The sequence below is a fragment of the Dromiciops gliroides genome, chromosome 2 (assembly GCF_019393635.1).
Source record: "Dromiciops gliroides isolate mDroGli1 chromosome 2, mDroGli1.pri, whole genome shotgun sequence".
Taxonomy (NCBI): domain Eukaryota; kingdom Metazoa; phylum Chordata; class Mammalia; order Microbiotheria; family Microbiotheriidae; genus Dromiciops; species Dromiciops gliroides.
In genome coordinates this window covers 48663822-48684820 of record NC_057862.1, presented here as the reverse complement: position 1 = coordinate 48684820, position 20999 = coordinate 48663822, and the positions used below count along the sequence as shown (strand labels likewise).

General features: G+C 44.4%; 1 protein-coding gene across 2 annotated transcripts in view; it reads left to right on the top strand.

The window, feature by feature from the left end:
- Nucleotides 1-7765: 7765 nt before the first annotated feature.
- The window catches only part of EDC3 (enhancer of mRNA decapping 3), a 78118-nt gene continuing 64884 nt past the window's right edge, over nucleotides 7766-20999 (top strand). Inside the window, exons 1-3 of one of the 2 annotated variants that reach the window (XM_043981594.1) lie at nucleotides 7766-7940; nucleotides 12946-13127; nucleotides 19692-20005. In XM_043981594.1, coding sequence (XP_043837529.1) covers nucleotides 12964-13127; nucleotides 19692-20005 — 478 coding nt within the window. In that variant the 5' untranslated portion in view covers nucleotides 7766-7940; nucleotides 12946-12963. Of the gene's footprint in view, nucleotides 7941-9969; nucleotides 10200-12945; nucleotides 13128-19691; nucleotides 20006-20999 lie in introns of those variants that run through there. The other variant, XM_043981595.1, reaches the window with a different exon arrangement.

The window sequence follows — 20999 nt, the reverse complement described above, 5'->3', positions numbered from 1 at the left end:
ATTCCTTTTACCTCGCTGAAACAACATGCTCTGCTGATGACACCACTTTCTTTGCCACTCTTCCCATCCTGGCTGCACTCTCATACCCCTCAGCTCAGTGGCCCTGGCTGAGGGGCTTTGTCGGATACTTCTTGCTCCCCTTTACCACTACTGGACCTTCCCTTGCAAACATTCACTAAGCAACCTCTTCTCCTTGCAAGTTCATAATATTCAATTATTACCCAAACCAGTTTCTGGTGGCTGTTAACAACAGAATAATGGGACATTTTCCTTAGTTTCTCAGTAAATTCAGTGCCTGCCTTAGAATCTTTCTCTGCTCCTCATCGGCTACTCTCAAATTAAGGGATTTCAACATGCATTTTGATTCTCCCTCTAATTTCCTAACTTTCCTGTTCCTCAGTCTTCTCTATCCCCATGACTTCCTCCTCTACTCCTCCACGTCAGCTATACACAGACATAGTCATAGCCTCGATGCTGCCATCCCCCGCCAGTGTTGTGTTCACAAACACTGAAATTCCTTATCTGGTTATAATATTGTGTCATTCTGTCTTTCCTCAGGCTTTGCAGCCTTTAACCTCCTACATCGTTCTCATCATGACTTCCATTCCTTCCACTCTCCAGTTGTTTCCAGATAATCGGCTTGGGCTGGTTATACTCTCCTCTCTTCCCTATGTCAATTCCTTGGTGAATCAACTGGTTCTACTAATCATCTCTACTTTCTATTCCTTGACTACCTTATTCTAGTGCTGATCATGCCATGCCTCCACCCTGGATTACTCCCATTATCTGCCTCCTTGGCTCCATTCACTTTCTGCTGAAAGGGCTGAAGGAAATCACTGGATCCTCTTGATGGGGTCTAATACAATTTCAGTTGGCTGCAGTAAGGCAGATATTCCATTCCTTTGTGACTAACTTGATAGGCCACTCTCCACAATGGTTGCTCCATACCTTCTGGCCTCTTTCCCACCCTCCCACAATCCTCCTTCCTCCCACACTCTCAGCTAAATCTCTGGCTTCATAATTCAATGAAAAATCTGAGCCCTTTGCTGAAAGCTCCCCCTTTTCTCCTTCTTTCTTTCACGTCACTCAAACATTTTCCTCCACTGTGTCCTCCTTCATCCTTGTTTCAGATGAAGGGGTAATCCTTTCCCTTGCCACAGCAAACCCTTCAAATGCAGCCTTGACCCCATTCCTTCCTGAATTCTCTAAAAAATCACCTCCACTACCATCCCCATTCTCTGATCTTCAATCTCTCCCTTTCTACCAACTCCTTCCCTGATGCCTACAGCAGGATACCCTCCATGTCTCCCACATCCTTAAAAAACAACAACAAAAAACTCCCCCCAAACCCTCACTTGATCCAGTCATCCCTGCTAGCTATGCCTTATATCAATCCACTTCCTTCTCAGTCAACAACAGCTGCCTTCCCTTTGCAATCTCAATTATCACCTGGCTCCAACGATACCGATGATTTCTCAGTTGCCTTTCCTCACTTCTGCCCTTCAAGGGGTGTGTGAGAAATGGGTAGTTGTCTCCTCTCAATGAGGATATAACAGTCAGTCATACTTCCCTGACCTGTTTGTAGGGCAAAGGTCTCAGATCCCCTCCTCCCCCTCAGGTTAGCAAGGTCACATGGTTCAAGGAGCCCTGGTCTCAATTAGGTCCTCTCCAGAGTTCTGTCCATATAAGGAAGCATAAGGTCCACTCCTGAGTTATGCCCATACAAGGAAGAGGGGTGGGAATACTATGTTCCGATTAGCTAGTTTTTGTGCATAGATTATAACCCCGACCAGTGATGAAAAAGGGGAAGGTCCATTTGCATTAGGGACTAGGGTATAAAACGGCCTGCGAGCCCCCTTTCTGGGCACCCACTAGCTGCACACTAGGGTACCTCCTTCTCATGAGAAGAAAATAAAGCCTTTGTCACCTCGCTGCTGAGTTCCTGAGAATTATTGAGAAGAGGATGAATTTTTCCCTCACAGGGTGGCTGCAGTCTTTTTATATTTTCAGCTACTGATTTGGAGTGGTCTCCTCTTCCACTGGAGGGCTACAGAACTCTTTTAGCCAGAGCAAAGACTCTAGATTTAGGATCAAGTGGAGTTTCTTCCCTTAGAACCTCAGGAGAGAGATAAGAAAAAGCTTATTTTTCATACTAATCAATTGTTTCTTGAACATCTTGAGTCACACATCTTGTAGACATCCCAAATTCAATATGTCCAAAACAGATCTCATCCTCTTAGCTCTTCAACAGCTATCCTTTCTCCCCTCTTCTCTCTACTGAGACAGTCACACTCCTAGTGTGGGCATCATCCCCTCTAGCTTGGACTACTTCGATAGCTTGCTAACTGGTCCCACTGATTCAAGTCTCTCCCCACTCCTATCTAGCCTCCACTTGGCTGCTTATAGGATTTTTTTCTAACCTGGAGGTGAAGCCACATCATCCTCTTGTTCAGTGAGCTCCAGTTGCTCCCTGTTACCTCTTTGCTCTTTAAAGCTCCTTCTAACCTAGCTATTTTCTGTCTTTACAGATTTCACATTTTCTATGATCCAGCTATATTGGCCTACCTGTAGGTCTTCCCAAGTTGATTATTCTGTATCCCACTCATGAACCTTATAGTCTAAGCCAAAGCAACCTATCTGCTATTCCTGGGCCACAACATTCCATCTCAGTGGAAGTCCTGCTCACTCCTTCCTCTTAGAATGCCTCCCTCCCTTCAGGGCTCAGCTCAATACAGCCTCTTGAAGGAGGATTTTCCTGACTTCCGGTGTTGTTAGCAGCTCCCTTCCACGTGCACTGGTCTGCATCTTGCATTCATTTGTTTCACTAGTATCTCTGAAGCCGACTGTAAACTCCCTGAGTTTTGTTATCCCAGCATCTAATAGTGCCTGGCACAGACACTCACTAAATGCTAGCTGAATTGAATTGCAAGTTTTAAATTATATGAAATTTCAGCCAGAGGGACATTTGTATACAAACATTGCAGGAGAATACCACTTGCATAAGGCAAAAAGGATGGGGGCGGGGTGCCCAGTCTTTGAAGGGACTAATCAGGGAAGGGTTTGGGGGACAGCTATCCATAGGAACATGGAGTTGAAAGGGACCACAGAGGCTGTCTAATTTAACACAACTCTTTATTTTTACAGATGAAAAAATCCAAGTCCTGAAAACAGAAATGGTTTGCCTATGGTCACAAAGGAAGTGTCAAAAATAAAACCTGAACCCAGGGCTTCTGCTTTCAGAGTCAGAGTTCTTTCCACTGATTCCTATATTTTTTGCAGGTGACTTTGATAACGGAATAGATGACTTGCTTAGGAAATTTACAGAGGGCACAGAGCTAGGAGGGATAGCTAACAATGAATGACAGAGTCAGGATTCCAAAAATTCTTAAAATGTAATAGGGACGAGGGGGCGGAGCCAAGATGGCAGAGAGAAGCCAGCGAGTTGCTTGAGCTCTCCTTCTGTTCCCTCAAAAAGAACATTTAATCAAGCCTCTGGACAGATCCTGAAACTACAGAACCTGCAAAGAGACAGAAAGACACAATCTTCCAACCAGAGATAATTTAGAAGACTTCAGGAAAGGTTAGTCTCACTGGGGCAAAAGGGAGGCACAGCACACAGAGCTTAGGGGATCAGGGCAAGTCAGCAGGACAGTGTCGAAACCCACCTGCACCAGCCAAGAGGGCAGGGTGCCAGCTGGAGGGCCAACCACAGGACAGGCGTGACCAGGCCTACCAATCCCAGCATGCAGCCAGCAAGCCCAGGGTGGTGAGAAATCCACAAGCCATAGGGGCCTCAGTGTAGAAAGCCAGTGGAGTTTATGGGGAGAAAAGGAAAGCGGAGGTGGAATGGGGTGAATTACATCATATGAAGAGGTGAAAAAAACTTATTACAATAGAGGGAAAGAAGGGAGGGGTGAACATTGTTTCAACCCTACTCTCACTAGATTTTATTCAAAGAGGGAATAACATATACAGTCATTTGGACAAAGAAACTTAGTTTATTCTTTAGGGAAGTAAAAGGGTAAGAGGAAAGGGGGGACTGATAGAAGGGAGGGCAAAAGCAAGGGAGAAAAGGATAAAGAAAAGGGAGGGGGTGATAAAAAGGGAGGGCAGATTGGGGGAGGCAGGGGTAAGAAGCAAAACGTTGGTGAGGAGGAACAGTGTGAAAGAAGGGGGGAAAGTACAAAGGGGGTAAATAGAATGGAGGGGAATAGACAGTCAGTAATAATAACTGTGAATGTGAATGGGATGAACTCTTCCATAAAACAGAAGCGAATTACAGAGTGGATTAAAAACCAGAATCCTACAATATGCTGTTTACAAGAAACACATTTGAAGCAGAGAGATACACACAGAGTAAAGGTAAAAGGTTGGAGCAGAATATATTATGCTTCAGCTAAAGTCAAAAAAGCAGGGGTAGCAATCCTTATCTCAGACAAAGCAAAGGCAAAAATATATCTAATTAAAAGAGATAAGGAAGGAAACTACATCTTGCTAAAAGGTACTATAGATAATGAAGTAACATCAATATTAAACATGTATGCGCCAAGTGGTATAGCATCCAAATTCTGAGAGAAGTTAAATGAGTTACAAGAGGAAATAGACAGTAATACCATGCTAGTGGGGGATCTGAATCTTCCCCTCTCAGAATTAGATAAATCCAGCCACAAAATAAATAAGACAGAAGTGAAAGAGGTGAATAGAATACTAGAAAAGTTAGACATGATAGATGTCTGGAGAAAACTGAATGGGAATAGAAAAGAATATACCCTTTTCTCAGCAGTACATGGCACATTTTCAAAAATTGGCCATGTATTAGGGCACAAAAACATCATAGTCAAATGTAGAAAGGCAGAAATAGTAAATGCATCCTTCTCAGATCATGATGCGATAAAAATTACATGTAATAAAGAGCTATGGAAAGGTAGACTGAAAATCAATTGGAAACTAAATAATTTCATTCTAAAGAATGAGTGGATCAAAATGTAATAGGGACAAATTTAAATTCATTTGGGTTCAAAAATCAATTTCATAAATGTAAGATGGGGAAAGATATGACTAGACAGAGTCTGTCTGAAAAAGATCTAGGGCTCTGGTAGACTGTAAGCTTACTGTCAGTGATCAGTGGGCTAGCACCCTGAATTACTGAAGGCACATGGAGATGAGAGCCTGGTCAGCCAGTGTCTGCAACAGCACATCATAGGATGAATGATGAGCCAGTGTCCAGATGAGGGCTTCTAGGAGAGTAAGGTACCTCTAAGGTGTGACAAATAAAAAGGTTTGAGACATAGTTTCTGGGTAATTTAATTATTTTATTAATAAGGCCAGCAGGTTATTAATAAAAAGATGGACATTTGGCCATCTCTCAGACCACAGACCCCTCATGGTGGTGGGGTCAGTTTCTATGCCCTTTGAAGGCACCAAGGGGTACCTGATCAGCTCTGATTGGTTAACACAATGGGAACTGTGGGCTATATCAAAATGAAGGTCTTGGGGTAAGGTGACCAAATCTTGGTCAGAGACATCAATTTCCATATCATCTGTCCTGATAATAGGGAGAATCAGCCTTTTCCCAGACCTGATCAAACACAATGAGCAAAAATATACCTATTAGCCCAAACCTAGAATTTCTTTTACTGTCTGATTAGATCTTGGCCTGGGTAAATCTCTAAGAGGGATTTCCCACACTGGTTGGTTTCTCTATGAGGAAGTAGGAAAGGGGAAAAACGTTGGCCTTAGTAAAAGAATGTTATTAAATATAAAAGACAAATTCATTTCTCACAAAGGTCATGTTATATGTTATAATGCTGATCAGCTGTGAAAGACTTGGCTACTCTTATTTTACAATGATCCAAGACAGTTCCAAAAGACTCATGATAAAAAATACTATCTACCACCAGAAAAAAAAAAAAAGGATGAACTCTGAGGCAAATTGAAATAGAATTTTCTTGCTTTCTTTTTTTTTTCTCTTTTTTGTGATAAGGCTAATGTAGAAAGGTTTACATGATTTCACACATATAATTGATATCATAGGGACTGCTCTTTCACTGGGAGGTGGGGGTGGGTGGGAAGGAGACAATTTGGAACTCAAAATTTAAAAAAATGTTTAAAATAATAAATCAAAAAATGTTTTCTTTTAAAAAGGATCATGGGGGAAGCTAGGTGGCACAGTGGATAAAGCACCAGTCCTGGATTCAGGAGTACTTGAGTTCAAATCTGGCCTCAGACACTTGACACTTACTAGCTGTGTGACCCTGGGCAAGTCACTTAACCCCAACTGCCTTACAAAAAAATAATAATAAAATAATTTTTAAAAGGATAATGCCATATGAGGATATATGGAAGGAATTAGGGGTGTTTAGGCTACAGAAGATGGGGGTGGGGGGGCATGATGGCTATCTTAAAGTACTGGAAGGGGCTGGCTCAGGGAATAAGGACTTGACCTTTCTTTTCCCTAAAAGGCAGAACTGGGAGGAGTGGGTAGAAATTGCAAAGAGGTAAATTAATTGGCAAGAATACTGGAGTGGTTTGTCATTTCTTTCTCCAGATCATTTGACAAATGAGGAAACTGAGGCAAACAGAGTTCAGTGACTTGCCCAGGGTCACCCAGCTAGGAAGTGTTCTAGGCAGGAACTGAATTCACTTAGAGAAGTCCGTCATCCACCTCCCCTCCCCTTGTTCATCTTGGTTCTTTAGAATTGCGTCTGAGGCAGGGAAGGCATAGCCTGGTAGACTGCAGAGGAGCAATCTTTGAAGGTCTTCGGGGCTGCCAGGCGGGAGGATTGGTAGGATTCGGTCTGCTCGGCTCCAGAGGGCACAAGTGGGCCAAGGAGCGTGTCCGTGTCATCAGTCTATCTATGATTTCTAGTTGGTGCAAGCAAAAACCTCCTACCCGTTAGAGCCGTTACAAAGTGCCATCAGTTGCCTCCGCGGGAAGCCAACGAGTCCTTCTCCCCCTCCCCCCGACGCGAGGCTGCATCTGAACTCAGGACCCCTATAACCCATGACCCTTTAGATCTCTCCCTCCCAGGCCTGATGTCCTACCTCCTCCGCCCCGACGGCGATGAAGCCCCTCATCGGACACTTTCAGGGCTGCTGCGCCCTTCACAAACACAACTACGCTGGGAGGTTACCGTGCCCATTTGATAGATGAGGAGACTGACCTGCCTGGTGTCACCAAGCGGCTAAGGAGCCGAGGTCGGGTTTGAAACCCGCCCCGCCCACGTCGGCCGCCGGGCGGCGGCGCCGATCACCTCGCCAGCTCTCCGGCAGGCGTAGGCCTCGGTTGCCCCGGCGACGGCGGCGGATGTGACGGCATGACGTCGGCGTGGGGACGCCCGGGCACTTCCGGCCGGCGGCGGGCGGCGGGCGGCGGCGGCCCTGGGGTCTGTAAGTGTGTGGGGCGGTACGGAGGCAGCGGCCCCCTCCGCTCGCTCTCCCTTTCGCCTTCTCTCCTTCCCTGCCCTGCGGGCTCCCCCCTCTCTGGCCCCAGGCCCGGCCCGGCCCGGCCGGGCGGCCGGACCTGAGGCGTGGGCGGGCCGCACGGTAGCGACCGACCGTACTGACCCAAACCTGCCTCCCGCCCGCGGGCCTGGGGGTTGGGGGGGGGTAGGGGAGGGACGCAGCACCCGAGACCTGGGCTTCGAGTTGGGTCTTGCTGCGAGACCTGGGCCGGCGGCTGCCTCTCTCGGACCGTCAGTGTCCTCTTCTCCCAAGTGAGGGAAGGGCTTGGGCTGCGAAGTTTCTCTGTCTCGCCACCTCCCAACCCGAACAGCCCGTGCTCCCGTGGGCCGAGCAGGGATGCTTGTGGCGGGCTTGGAGACTGGAACGAGAATCAGAAACCCTCGAAGGCTCCGGGGTCTCTGACCCGGAGCCACGTGGACTTTTCCAAGTCCCGCTCCCCTCCCCCATTCATAAAGGTCGTCCCTGCTACCGAGGAGGTGATAGGCTCTTGTACCCAGGCGCAACATCTTGAGAAGGGCTTAGGAGGGCAGGAGTTGCTGGTGAAATTAGTAACACCTGTGGATGGGTGGGGGAAAGGGCTGGGGCCGCCCCTTCCTTCCTGACCTTGTACTGATTAAGCCTCTCCAAAGTTTTGTTAAGATCGAAGATTCTTGTTCGGCTCCTCAGCTGTGAAATAGTTTACTCGTAAATTATGAAAGACGTGGTCCCAGCTTTCTTTAGGAATCATTCTAGTATTACGGTTAGGACTACCCTGTGGCCACTTTATTCGATCATGGGGGCGACTGATTTTAATCAGACCAGAGTTTGGAGTTGGCAGGGACCAGTGAATTTTCCATTTTGCTTTGCTTTGTTCACGGCACATACCGCACCACTGACTGGCCAGCTGTCTCTTACATGCCCATTAACCAGAAAGGAAATCAGAATAGTGTAGATATCTCAGTAGCCTGTTGTCACTATTATGAAATTTAAAGCCTACTTAAAAGATGTGGGATGGTAGTCATTCTTGTTTTATGAAGTGTTGCTTTAGGCATTGTTAAAGTTCCTTAAAAGATATTTTCTCAGTTTGAAGTGAGAATGAGGTTTCCTTTTTGGGGGAAAGTTGTTGCTGTGGCCCTTAGAGTTTGGGGAGGAGTGTGGGACTTAAAGTAGATAGGTCACTTAAACTCTCCGAACCTTTGATCTGCAAAAATCAGGGGGCTAACCTATGATTTCTAAAGTTCCTTCCATTTCTAAAGCGCATCTGGGCCTATTCGTTGTAAGGAAGGATTTCCTAACAATCAGCTTGTCCAACAGTGGATTATGATAGAGTTTTTACAATTCAAGAAGCCGTGAGGCCTGAAGTCAGGAAGTTCACTATGTCATCTTTTTCTTATTAGCTAGAGAAACACTTTCCCAGATGAAGGGGGAATGTCTGAGTTTTCCAAAGAACATCATTCTGTGCTATATATTCTATATATGCAGAGGAAAGTCTCTGGTCTCTGGTCTCCATATAGTCCTTGATAATTCAGGATGGTGCAGCTCATTTGTGTTGCCGAAGTGCCTTGTATGTTCAAGACAATAAAACAATCCCTGCCCTCAACAAACTTACATTCCACCTTATGATGTTGTACACAAAGAAGTATAGTGGGAAATTGAGGGGGCAAGGGAATCCTGGGAGCTGAGGCATCATGAAAGGCTTCATGAGGAAGTAGCACATTAACTGAGTCTTGGAGAAAGCCAGATTCTGAGGCATTGAATGCACAGAAAAGGAGAGGGAGGGCCAAGTGAAGGGAGCTGCACTGGTTTGGCTAGAATGTAGAGTTCTTTTTTTGTTTTGTTTTTGCAGGGCAATGAGGGTTAAGTGACTTGCCCAGGGTCACACAGCTAGTAAATGTCAAGTATCTGAGGGCAAATTTGAACTCAGGTCCTCCTGAATCCAGGGCCAGTGCTCTATCCACTGCGCCACCTAGCTGCCCCCTAGAATGTAGAGTCCTTGAAAGAGATTGTACAAAATAAAGCTGGGGGCAAGACTGGGGAGGGCATAAATGCCTGGTGAGGAGTTTGTTCTTTTCCCTTTGGGCAGTGGGTGCCCCTGAAGGTCTTTGAACAGGAAAGTCACATGGTCAGACACTTGTCCTAGTTGTGATGAAGAAGAAATGAATTAGTGACTTGTATGTTCCTTCTATGTAGACTATGCAGATACCGTGGGCTTGCACCCACAGGTCCTGCCTTCCTCTCCCCAGTTTGCAGGTTCTGTTAACTGTTTATAACATGCATCATTTCTGAAATAACTTCAGCTAAAAGTAGGGTTAGCACTCTGAGTACTCTGTAGTCTTTGAAGTTGTGTTTTAGATTGGAAAGGAATGTGACTCCTTTAAAATAAACAAAGTATTCCATGTGGTTTGTTTTGTTTCATCAGTGGATACAGTACTGCAAGATTCAGGGTAGGATTTCTCAACATGTGTTGTTTATACGCAGCTTATTTCATTAAACATTTTCCAGTTATATTTTTTAAAGGTTTTACACATTCATATTTTTAAAATGTGACTTCTGAATTCTCTCCCTCCTACCCTTCTCCCACCATTCCACCATTCCCTTCTCCCACCACTTGAGAAGGCAAGTGATACATGTGAAGTCACGTAGAACACATTTTGATATTAGCCACGTTGCAAAAGAAAACACCAAAAAGCAAGAAAATGAAAGTGGAAAAGTACACTTCAGTCTACACTCAGAGTTCTTCAGTTCTCTCTTTGAAGGTAAATAGAGGTGGCTTTTTCTTAAAGAGATTAGAGAATTAGGGACAAGAAAAAGAAGCCAAATAACAGGGTATTTGTCTTCATATAGGGAGGGAGGAAAAGCTTTTTCCTGCCCATGAAGTAAGAGTACGTCAGTATTAGAGCTTTTTACTATCACTCCACATAAAAAACAATTTTCATTGTGCAAATGAAAAAACATTTAATACTTTAAAAGGTTATAAAAATAGTTTCTATTGAAAAAGAGAAATGGAAACCTTGTCTTTTTCTTCCATTTTTGAATTTCTGAGTGTTTTTCCTCTTTATATTTGACTACACTAGAATTCATTAAGTACTTGTTTCTTCTTTTTTCGTTGTGCAATGATTTTGCCTATGGAAATGTCAAAATAAACTTGTCAAGAAAGTGGGGGGTGGGGTATGATAAACCACAAATAAAAACAGGAAATCTTAGCTTTTGTGGCTAAAAAAAAATACCAAGGGGCAGCTAGGTGGCGCAGTGGATAGAGCACTGGCCCTGGATTCAGGAGGATCTGAGTTCAAATCCGGCCTCAGACACTTGACACTTACTAGCTGTGTGACCCTGGGCAACTCACTTAATCCCAATTGCCTCACCAAAAACAAAACACACACACAAAAAATACCAAAACAAAAAAATACTGAATAGGAAATGAGATAAGTCTGATAAGTATTCCTTCCACTTTCTACCAATGTATCTCAGACCATCAGTATTCTTTTGGCAACTCCTTTTGTAGCATTTACCTGCCTGTCTAGGAGCTGATCCACACTGCTCAGGAGTATTGGCCTTAGAGAGTTTGGACTCTAGTAGAGGCTGGTTACTACCCTTCCTGCAAGGGCTCCATTTCCTCACCTTCAAACAAGAGGCATGGATCAGGTTCTTTTTAAGGTCCCTTTCAGCACAAAGAATTATGTGCTGCCATTTCTCGAACTTTTTAGCTCTTCCTTTTTAGCTCTTGCCACCTACTTAGAGAGGCTGCTGAAGGGCACTGTTCTCTTCATCCTTCGAGGGAAAATCCCTTATGCCCTCACTCAGCAAAGATCGAGCAGCCCTATGGCAGTATTGTTAACGTTTGAATTTTCAGAAAGTTTTACTTAAGCCTCTTATTTTCCTTAACATGGTCATTTCCTGATATGCCTTCACTTGGAATAAAAGTAGTTAAACAAAATCAGCTGACAGAGTGACCACCTTTGGCGACATCTTCCACTAGTTTCCCATCTCAACTGAAGGAAAGGCCAAGATTGGACATTATCATTACTTAGTGTGGCTGACCAGAACAAGCCAACAGATTACTGGCATGGACTAAAGGCCTTTTCACCTGCTTTATGGTAGTTGTGTCACTATAGGTTTTTAGGGTTCTTAGACTCATTTTCTTACCCCTTTTTCTATATTTTCTTTATACAGACTTCTCTAAAATAATGATTTAAACCCCATTTACCCCATTTCTGTTCCTGTTGGGAAATGCCAACACAGCTTTAATTGAGTTCCTGATATTTCTCTTGTTATTATCCATTTAACAAACATTTATTGAGTATTTATCAAATGTACTGTTCTTCTGTTTAATGTCTTATGTAAAAACATAAGCGATTGTGTTAAACAGAAGTTTAAAAACTTCCCACAAAAGACATTACTTCTGGATCTTGTGGAAAATTTATTATGTCCTGTCAAAGGATGTGTGTTTATTTTCCCTGTTGAAAAACTTTGGCGGGGGGGGGGGGGGGGGGGGGGGGGGGGAGCTAGGTGGTGCAGTAGATAAAGAAAGCACTGGCCCTGGATTCAGGAGGACCTAAGTTCAAATACGGCCTCAGACACTTGACACTTACTAGCTGTGTGATCCTGGGAAAGTCATTTAGCCCTCATTGCCCTGCAAAAAAAGAAAGAAAAAAGAAAAACTTTTTTTTTTGGAGATTGTAATCTTTTCTTAAGAAAAGGTTGAGTTCAAGTTGATCATTGTCATGGAGTTATAGAATAGGTGTACTATTCTTTATGAATTATCTTTGAGCGGCTTGGTGACCTATATGTTAAAATGTGTAATTACAATTGTTTGGTTATAAATTGGTGCACAAGTAAATTTTATCTGATGAATTTGCTGTGAAATAATGAATTAAAATTTTGTTTCCTATCCTGTTGTTGATTTGATTTAAGATTTTAGAGGAAGGTCCTATTGCTGAGCAGAAGGTACTTGAGTGATGATCTGGTCCAGTGGTGTCAAACTAGATAGACGTAGGGGCTGCTGAGGGTCTCTGCAGCTGCACACAGACTTATTTTTAAAATAGAGTATTATCTCTGTTTGGATGTATTTTTATTTGGATGCATGTTTCCCAGTTACATTGTAATCAGGTTTGAGCCTCACTTGGCAGTGTAGTAGGCTGCTTGCAGCCTGTAGGCCATGTGTTTGAGACTTCTGATCTAGCCCACCCCCTTCATTTTTCAGATGAGGAAACTGAGTCCTAGAAAGATAAAAATCCTTTGCCTGTGGTTATATCAAGTTAGTTGTGGAGCTGGTGAGAACCAAGCTTTCCTCCTGATTTTTAAGTTCAAGGTTCTTTGGATTAATTCATGAGCTACCTGAAAAACAACAAAACACCAGATGTTTTAATGCTGACTTATGTTCAATTAGCTCCCTTAAAAGTATGGAGGGGCCCATTTATTAAACCTAGTATTTGCCCAGTGTCCAGCTTTCCAGAATATGGCTTGGGCTTGACCCATTGCTCTTTCCCTTCTTTGTTATAGTAATCCCATATCAGAAACATGGCTTCAGATTGGCTGGGCAGCATCGTATCCATCAACTGTGGGGACAGCCTGGGAGTCTATCAGGGAAGAGTATCAGCAGTGGACCAGGTCAGCCAGACCATCTCTTTGACCCGGCCTTTCCACAATGGAGTGAAGTGTTTAGTGCCAGAAGTCACCTTCAGGTGAGTATCTTTACAAGTCTCCTCTTCTGCTCCCCTTTCTTGGTCACCACAGTGCACCATAGGACTTGACCCTAGAGCTTATTTTTGTTCGGTGTTTCCTAGCATGACTAGTGCCCTTGAATTGCCTCTGTGCCAAAGTCCATTCAATTCGACAGACATTTTTGTTAAGGGTCTCCTGGGGCCTAGAGCTTTCAGTGTGCTTTCTTCTCATACTCCATTCAAGTGTAGTGCTCAGGGTTTGCCTATTAATTGGTTTCCATGTATGTGATACGGAAATGTTTACTGGCAGTGTGTTGTTTGACTTTCAGTTGTGCAAATGGAATAAGAGGTTATTCCAATATGTTTGTTTCAAAATAATCATTTTTTCTTTTTGTCTTTAGGATTTTTCTTTCCATCTCTTGTACGTGTTATGTGGGCCACCTTTTTTCTTTTCTTTACCTATAGGGTTCTTGTTGGTTTTTTGGTGAGATTTCTTCTTCTACTTGCACAGTTCACCATATTTTAAATACGTGTGCTTTTGCTACAGTTTATCCCCAGAAGCCAGTGTGTTAAAGCCAAGAACTGTCATTCTACTTGAGAATTACATATCTTGTATTAAGAACAACACTGCTGCTTATTTTCCTTTAACATCATATTAGTAAAAGACAGGTAATTTAGTTAAAGCATATCCAGTAGACTATTTTGATTGGTATTTTTAAAGTGAGTATATTTCAAAAATTTTCTTTCCCATTTGCATTCTATCATTTTTTCTTTATTTTCAACTTTTTGTAGTTGAATCAAGTATAGACAAAAGATTATTTGACTTGGTCTCTGGCTTCACCATTTGCTTGATAGTTCTTGATACCCCGACAGTGCAGGTGAAGCAAGCCAAAAATACAGTCTGATTGAAGGATAGACCTTATCTATTACCTTTCAGGAGGGTTTACACAAAATACAGAATAGTGAGCAAACTAACCGACATCTTTTAGGAGGTCCTACCAAAGTTGATGAGCACACCCATGGCCTGGTAGAAAGAGAGGCCCTGCAGGCCAGCAACCAGGGTCACTCACTGGCCAAGTGCTCATGGTCATCTACCCATGTTGGGCAATAGAAGGATTAGAAGGGACAGAGGGGCAACAAAAATAGCTGGGATTGGGGGGACTTTCCATGTAATTGAGTCACCTCTATCATGCTGGGCTTGGTCATTATAACAAGGAAAAACAAGGGTGGAGGTCCTCTCTACTTAGCTTCCTACCATTGAGCAAGTGAACTTACAATCTACAGTTCACAGCTCTGAGGCCTACTGTCAGAACTCCTGTGGAATCACATCAAACTGGTTAGTAATAGTAGTAGGCTTCCACCAGTCGAGGACGACCATGGATCAGCGCCCTGAAGAGCCACAGGCCACAGTGTGGCTGTGCAGTCCGATATGGGAGCCACAGCTCCTGCCACAATGAGGACATCGGAAAACTGTGTTCTCTGTTGCCCGTGGGTTCCTGCATCTCATTCGTTTTTCTTCCTCCCGAGCTTGAAGGCCCATCTCAGCTGAGCGCAAGCTGCTCCTGAATACTAAACTCCATCCGGTGAGGTCCTTGGCCATCTCCTCCCAGCTGCCAATGTCTATTCCCAGAGCCCTCAAGTCTCGCTGGCATACATCTCTGTAGCGAAGCTGGGGGCATCCAGCAGGTCTTTGACCTGAGGCTAATTCACCATAGAGTAGGTCTTTAGGAATGCACCCATCTTGCATGCGGTGCACATGACCAAGCCAGCACAGCCGTCTTTGTTTCAGTAGCGTGTAGATGCTTGGAAGTTGTGCGCGTTGGAGCACTTCTGTGTTGGTGATGCTATCTGACCAAGATATGCCAAGGATGTGCCAAGGCAGCACATGTGGACGCTGTTAAGCTTCTTCTCTTGTCTGGTATACGTAGTCCATGTTTCGCTGCCATACAAACTGGTTAGTACTGAATAAATAATTGGAATAAATAGGGGTCCAGATAGATGTAGAGCTAAGAGGAATGATGGGGGCTGGAGATGAGGGGACTGAATTTCCTAAAGGTGGCCTGATTGTCAGTGGCAAACACACGTCCCCTGCCTCTCAGTTCATCTTTTTTCTACTTTGCCATACTTTTGTGCTAGGTGTTGGGGGTCCAAAGCTGAATGGTAACACGGTCCCTAACCTCAAGGACAGACCTTAGAGTCTTGAAGAGGCCTGAAATGTGTACATGAAAAGACCTCTTTTTCAAGGATAGGGGCTGGGGTGTATAAAGGGCATTGATGAACTTGGGAAACCAGTTTGACTAAAGTATCTAGGGTATGGAGAATTTCAATGTGAAATGGGTCTGGAGAGGTAGGTGAGAGTCAGATCATAGAGGGTTTTTAATGTTAGGCTAAGGAATCTGTATTTTATTTGTTTGGCAGTAGGGAGCCACTAAGGATTTTAAGCAGGGAAGTGACATGGGGAAACCTGCGCATGAGGAAGATTACTCTGGCAGCTATGGGAAGGAAAGACTGGAAGCAAGGCTGTCGCCTAGGAAGTTATTGTAGGAGTCCAGGTGAGCACTTAACAGGCCCTGAACTCAAATAGTTTCAGTGGGAAAGGGAGAGGAAGAAATGGACAACAGCTATTTTGCAGGTGGATCAGTTGGACTTGGCTGCTGTGGGGGAGAAAGAAGAATCAAGGTCTTGACCCTGGATAGCTTGGGAGACCACAGAAGTGAGGAGCGGCATGTTCTATGCAGGTGCTCTGAGGACATCCAGATAGAAATGCCTGCAGCCAGTGTTGGACTCTGGAGTTCAAGGGAGAGTTCAGGGTTGGAGATAGAGGCTTGGAAGTCATCTAACCAGAGAGAATAATAGAAATCATGGGAGGAGATGCGATTGCCAAGGGAAAGAACAGAACCAGTGAAGGGGCCTGAGGACAGAACCTTGGGAGTTGCCCATATTTCCAGGGTAGAAAGAGGAACAGAGACCCACAAAAGAGACAGGGAAGAAAGTGCAGAGTAGAGAAGGGAGAAGGTTTTAGTGGCTGCTGTGGAGAGTGTGATAGGAGACAGTGAGATAAAGAGCCACTGACCTGCCTGGCCTTAGTGCTGGTTACCGCCCATTTCTAGTGGACTTGGTTGTGACTGAAAGCAGAGTTCTTCTCAGGAGGAAAAGGGGAAAGGTCAGTGGTGGTTGTTATTTGGGGCTGGGCATGGCTACAGGAGGAACAACAAAGATCAAGGGGCTGAGCATTTCTAGTGTCACGGAGTGTGTATTGTTGTAAGGCTGCCCGAAGGTCAGGACTATTGCTGTAGCAACTGAACCAGGAGAATGGGAAGGGATGGAGCAGAAGGCAGGAGGCAGGAGGCAGGAAGTGGGAGGTAGGAGGCAGGAGGCAGGCTTTGGAGAGAAAGCTTAGAGCTTCCAGTTTGGGTGGTTAAGCAGTTTAGATGATGGTGAAGTCTAGTTTGTGGTGGTCATGGTGGGTGGCAGGAGAGTAAAGAAGCTCCCTCCCTTCCATGAGAAGCCAGGCACGTGAAGGGCCATCCTCACATTGAAGTCACCAGAGATGGTGGTGGGAGAAGGAATGCTGTCAAGCAGTGCTGGAATCACTGAAGAAAGTGAGCAGAGGCCCAGAGGGCTGAAGATGCTGGGACACGGATTAGGAGAGAGCTGCCGAAGGATGGGCCGAGCTCCAGGGAAGTTACCGAGTCTTACGATGCCAGGTTCTGGGAGCAGCAACAGGAAAAAAGCAGGATAATCCAGTAGCACTTGAAGACTGGCAAAGCGCTGTACGTGTAAAAGTCTGTTACCTCCCTTGATCTTCACACCAACGCTGTTACTGTCCCCTTTTCACTGATAAAGAAACTGTGGCTGACCCAGACTGTTAGCATCTGATGCTGGATTTGAACTAAGTCCTTCCTGACACCAAGTCTAGCACTTGGTCCACTGTCCTGCCTAAGTACAATGACATCTCAGGGCCTTGGAGAGCTAATCAAGAAAGAGACAGAGACAGACAGACACACACAGACACACACACACATGCTCTATATACATGTGAGGTGTTATTATTAGTCTAACATTTTTCCCTTGCTCGTTCCCATCTCTGCACCTGTACTTTTCTGAAAAAGTACCAAAGGATAGATGTGTTGGAGGGCTCGGTGAGGGCAAGGCATAGAGAGAGAGATGGAATGTTAGGGGATTTTGGTCAGGTATAGAAATGGTTCATCAGGGAAGTAAAAGACCATCTTCATGTGTAGTAAAGGAAGGAGTAAGTGATGGCATTTAAAGAGCCTGTGGGATTTTGAGATTGGAGACCGAGGGAGCATCTGCATAGATGCTGTACATTTTGGTAAAAGGACAGAAACTGAGGAGGAAAGGAAGGTGGTGAGCCAGGCGAGGGAGTCCCTGAGAAAGGAGGGAGAGTTGCCACCATCATCTTGATTGAGTACACAGGTTTGATGCTGTGGGCTTCAAAGGAGAAGAGAGGCTTCTAAATTGCAGTGTAGCCACTTACATAAAGTTTGTTGTAATTTTTTATTTTTTGAACTTTCTAAATGGATCAGAAATTCCCATTTGGTCGATTGGCATCTGTCTTCCAGTAATCTCTAAACTAGATGTTACCACCCCATGCCCCTCTTTGCCCTTTGCTGGAGCATGGCTGGCCCATGAACGTTGGCATCCCTGGGCCTCTTCTCTTTCCTCTGATGATTGATCTCAAGGTGGTTTTTGGTTTTGGGGTTTTTCAGTTTGGATTTATTGGAACTAACTTGCAGGCAAGTTTCATAAACATTTCAATTCCATGTATTTATCTTAACAAGAAAAGGAATTTGAACCAGAATGCAGGAGAAAGCATTACAGAGCTCTGCTATTCAGTTATGTTACTGAGTTCCTTTTTACAAGTAATGCAGTGTCCCTATGCACTAGTTTTTTAAATTTGTTTTGTTTTTAATATTTTGTATGCATTTTTATGGTCGGGAACGCCCCTCCCCTTCGGAACTCACAATACAGTTTTTATATTTATTTCAGTCTGTGGATATGATATAACCTTTAAAAAAAGATACATTTAATTCTTTGTTCTTAGTAATTTGTATTATGTTATGATCAATACACAAATGAATTTTCTTTTTATGTAGACATCGTTAAAACAAAATGTACTAGGTTTTGGAAAGTTGGAATTGTTTTCATCTCCAGTGGCATAACCAGTGTGATATTTAAAATCTATATATAAAATCCCTTAAATTAGAAGATTCAGCACCAGTCTTTGGGCATTAAACATTTATTAAAGCATACAGATATTCACAAGGAGTTCAGAAAGTTAAGAAAAAGAAGTCCTACCTAGCCTAGAGTTCCAGCCTGGTTAGGTTCTTCCTCAAGTCCTCCTCCAGGAGCCTGTTTTAATCAGGAACTCCCTAGTAAGCTGATTGTGGAAGCTTTTTATAGCTCTGGAACAGAGGGGTCCTTACACACTGCTTCAAGCTGATTGGTTGGCATCATCCAAATCCATTGGTTTTGAAGGTGTTCTCAAATTGAGTTCACAGTCTAGCTTCTGAGAACAATACCTTCTTAAGAGATAGCCAGGTGTGATTACAGTCCAGTTAACTTGAAGTAGGCTAATCAGCAGTCAGTCGCTCTCACTTGATTCAGCCAGTCTAGATTAATCTCCAGGTGGGTCTTTGAGTATCTGTGAAATCCCATTGTTTCATCACACCAGCCTCACCTTCCATCAACCACCCCCTCTGGGGGGTGTCAATGTATGATATTTCTCCGTATGGTTAGTAGTATGCTAGAACACACAGTGGGTCTACTGATGATACCATTACAGAGCTATAGCACAACAGCTGTGCTTCTCCTACTCCCAGGGTTTGTGTGGACAGGAGTATTCGAAAATGGCACTCTGAAGGAAGAGTGCGGGCAGTGTATAGCCTCCGAATTTGAAAATGATTTTTTTCTTTGGTCATTATGACGCCTGCCTTTCCTGTTTGTCCAGTGCTATCTCTCTCCAGAGCCTTTTCCAATGTTCTGAATGGGCAGACTTCCAATACACCTTCTTCCTACCTGCTCTGAGCTGCTTGCTGCCCTGTGCTGTCAGCTTGTCCCTTCTGGCTCAGGACACGATCCCTTTGCTCCACGGCTAGCACACATGGCCATGTGGAGGAAATGAAAAGCCAGAGCAGCTAAGCTAGATCACGAGTTCCTCAGTGCTCAATTGGTAACACACCCTGCCCTCCTGCATGCACTCCCCTGGGCCTAGCATGGGGCTGTGCACATAGCAGGAACCGAGGAAGTATTTGGTGGATGAATTTGAGAATTTTTAATGTGGCCAATAACATTTTACTTGGGTTTATTTTTTCTATTCTGCTTTTAAAGTAGCCATAAATCAGCAAATGACCTTTCTCCTTCCAAAAGGGTACAGTATTCCTGCTGAATATTATACTGCAGGATGAGCCCTGTTTCTGAGGGCCCTGACAACCTTCCCTAGTTCTTTTGCTCCCAAGCCTCAGTGAGATAAGTGGGTGCTTCTGACTGATTGGCAGCATTGCTTTTCATTGCTATTTACCAGGATTTGGGTTCTGAGATTGGGACTCATTTTGTCTGTTTCAGGGCGGGTGACATTACAGAGTTGAAAATCCTGGAGATACCAAGTTCTGGTGACAGCCAGCAATGTGGAGACCCACAGCAGACAGAATTAGGCCTCCCTGGTGTTGGCTGTCAGGTGGGAATTAATCAGAACGGCACAGGCAAACTGCTCAAGAAGTCCATGTCCTCCAGTGCCCCCCAGAATATCCCCAAGAGAGCAGAGATGAGGACCCAGGATGTTGCCATTTCACCACAGCAGCCGTGCTCAAAGAGCTATGTGGACAGGCACATGGAATCATTGAGTCAGTCCAGAAGTTTCCGTCGTCGACACAACTCTTGTAAGTATCATCCTATTGGCATTTTCTTTTTCACCTGATCTCAGACCCTAGGCTGAGAAGTCTTAGCCTCCCCTTCCCCTAAAAGAAGACTTTTATCACAGCAGTACAAAAGGTACTTCAAACAACTCGGAAGGATTCTTCTGTGTCAGCCCTCTTTCCTCTTTCCTTACCTCCTTTCCAGGTTCTAAGGTAAAAGGAGTTAGCTGTTACATACATATCCCCAGCCCTGCTTCACCCCACCTTTCTGCCTTCTGCCCTCCCTGGATTTTGTCCAATGGTAAGAGCTGGAAGATACCTTAGTGACTGTCTAGTGTGACCCCCTTGTTTTATAGACAAGGATGAGGACGAGGACCCTTGGGCCCCAAGTAGCATGGCTAGGGTCAAAGGCCATCCTATATTGACCTACGACAACACAGTAGAGAAGGGACATACTATGGAGTAGGAATGGAAATAGTGATACTCATAATACCTGTTGTGAAAAAAGTGTAAACGCACTGGGTAAGGTGGTGTGGTTCAGTGGCTAGAGTGCTTGCCTGGTGTCAGGAAGACCTGGTTTTGAATCTCTCCTTTGATATTCTCTGTGTAACCCGGGATAAGTCAGGCACTTAACCTCTCTGAGACTCAGTTTGCTCAACTGGAAAATGAAGATAATAATAGAACCTATGTCACAGGGTTGTGAGGTTCAAATGAAGTAATTTATGTAAAGCATTGTGTACACTTTTAAAAGCTCCATAAATGTGAGCTATAAAGCACTTCTAAGATGGGAGTCAGTGGTAGGTGCTGGCAAATGCCTATTCACTGTGTCGGCAGACTTCCCATTTTCTGTATCCCTGAAAGAATAGCACTGAATATGTTGCTAGTGGCATAGTTTAGGTATCCAGTTTGTTGTTTAGTCTTTTCAGTTGTGTTAGACTCTTTGTGACCCCATTTAGGGTTTTCTTGGCAAAGATACCGCCACGGTTTGCCATTTCCTTTTCCAGCTCATTTTACAGAT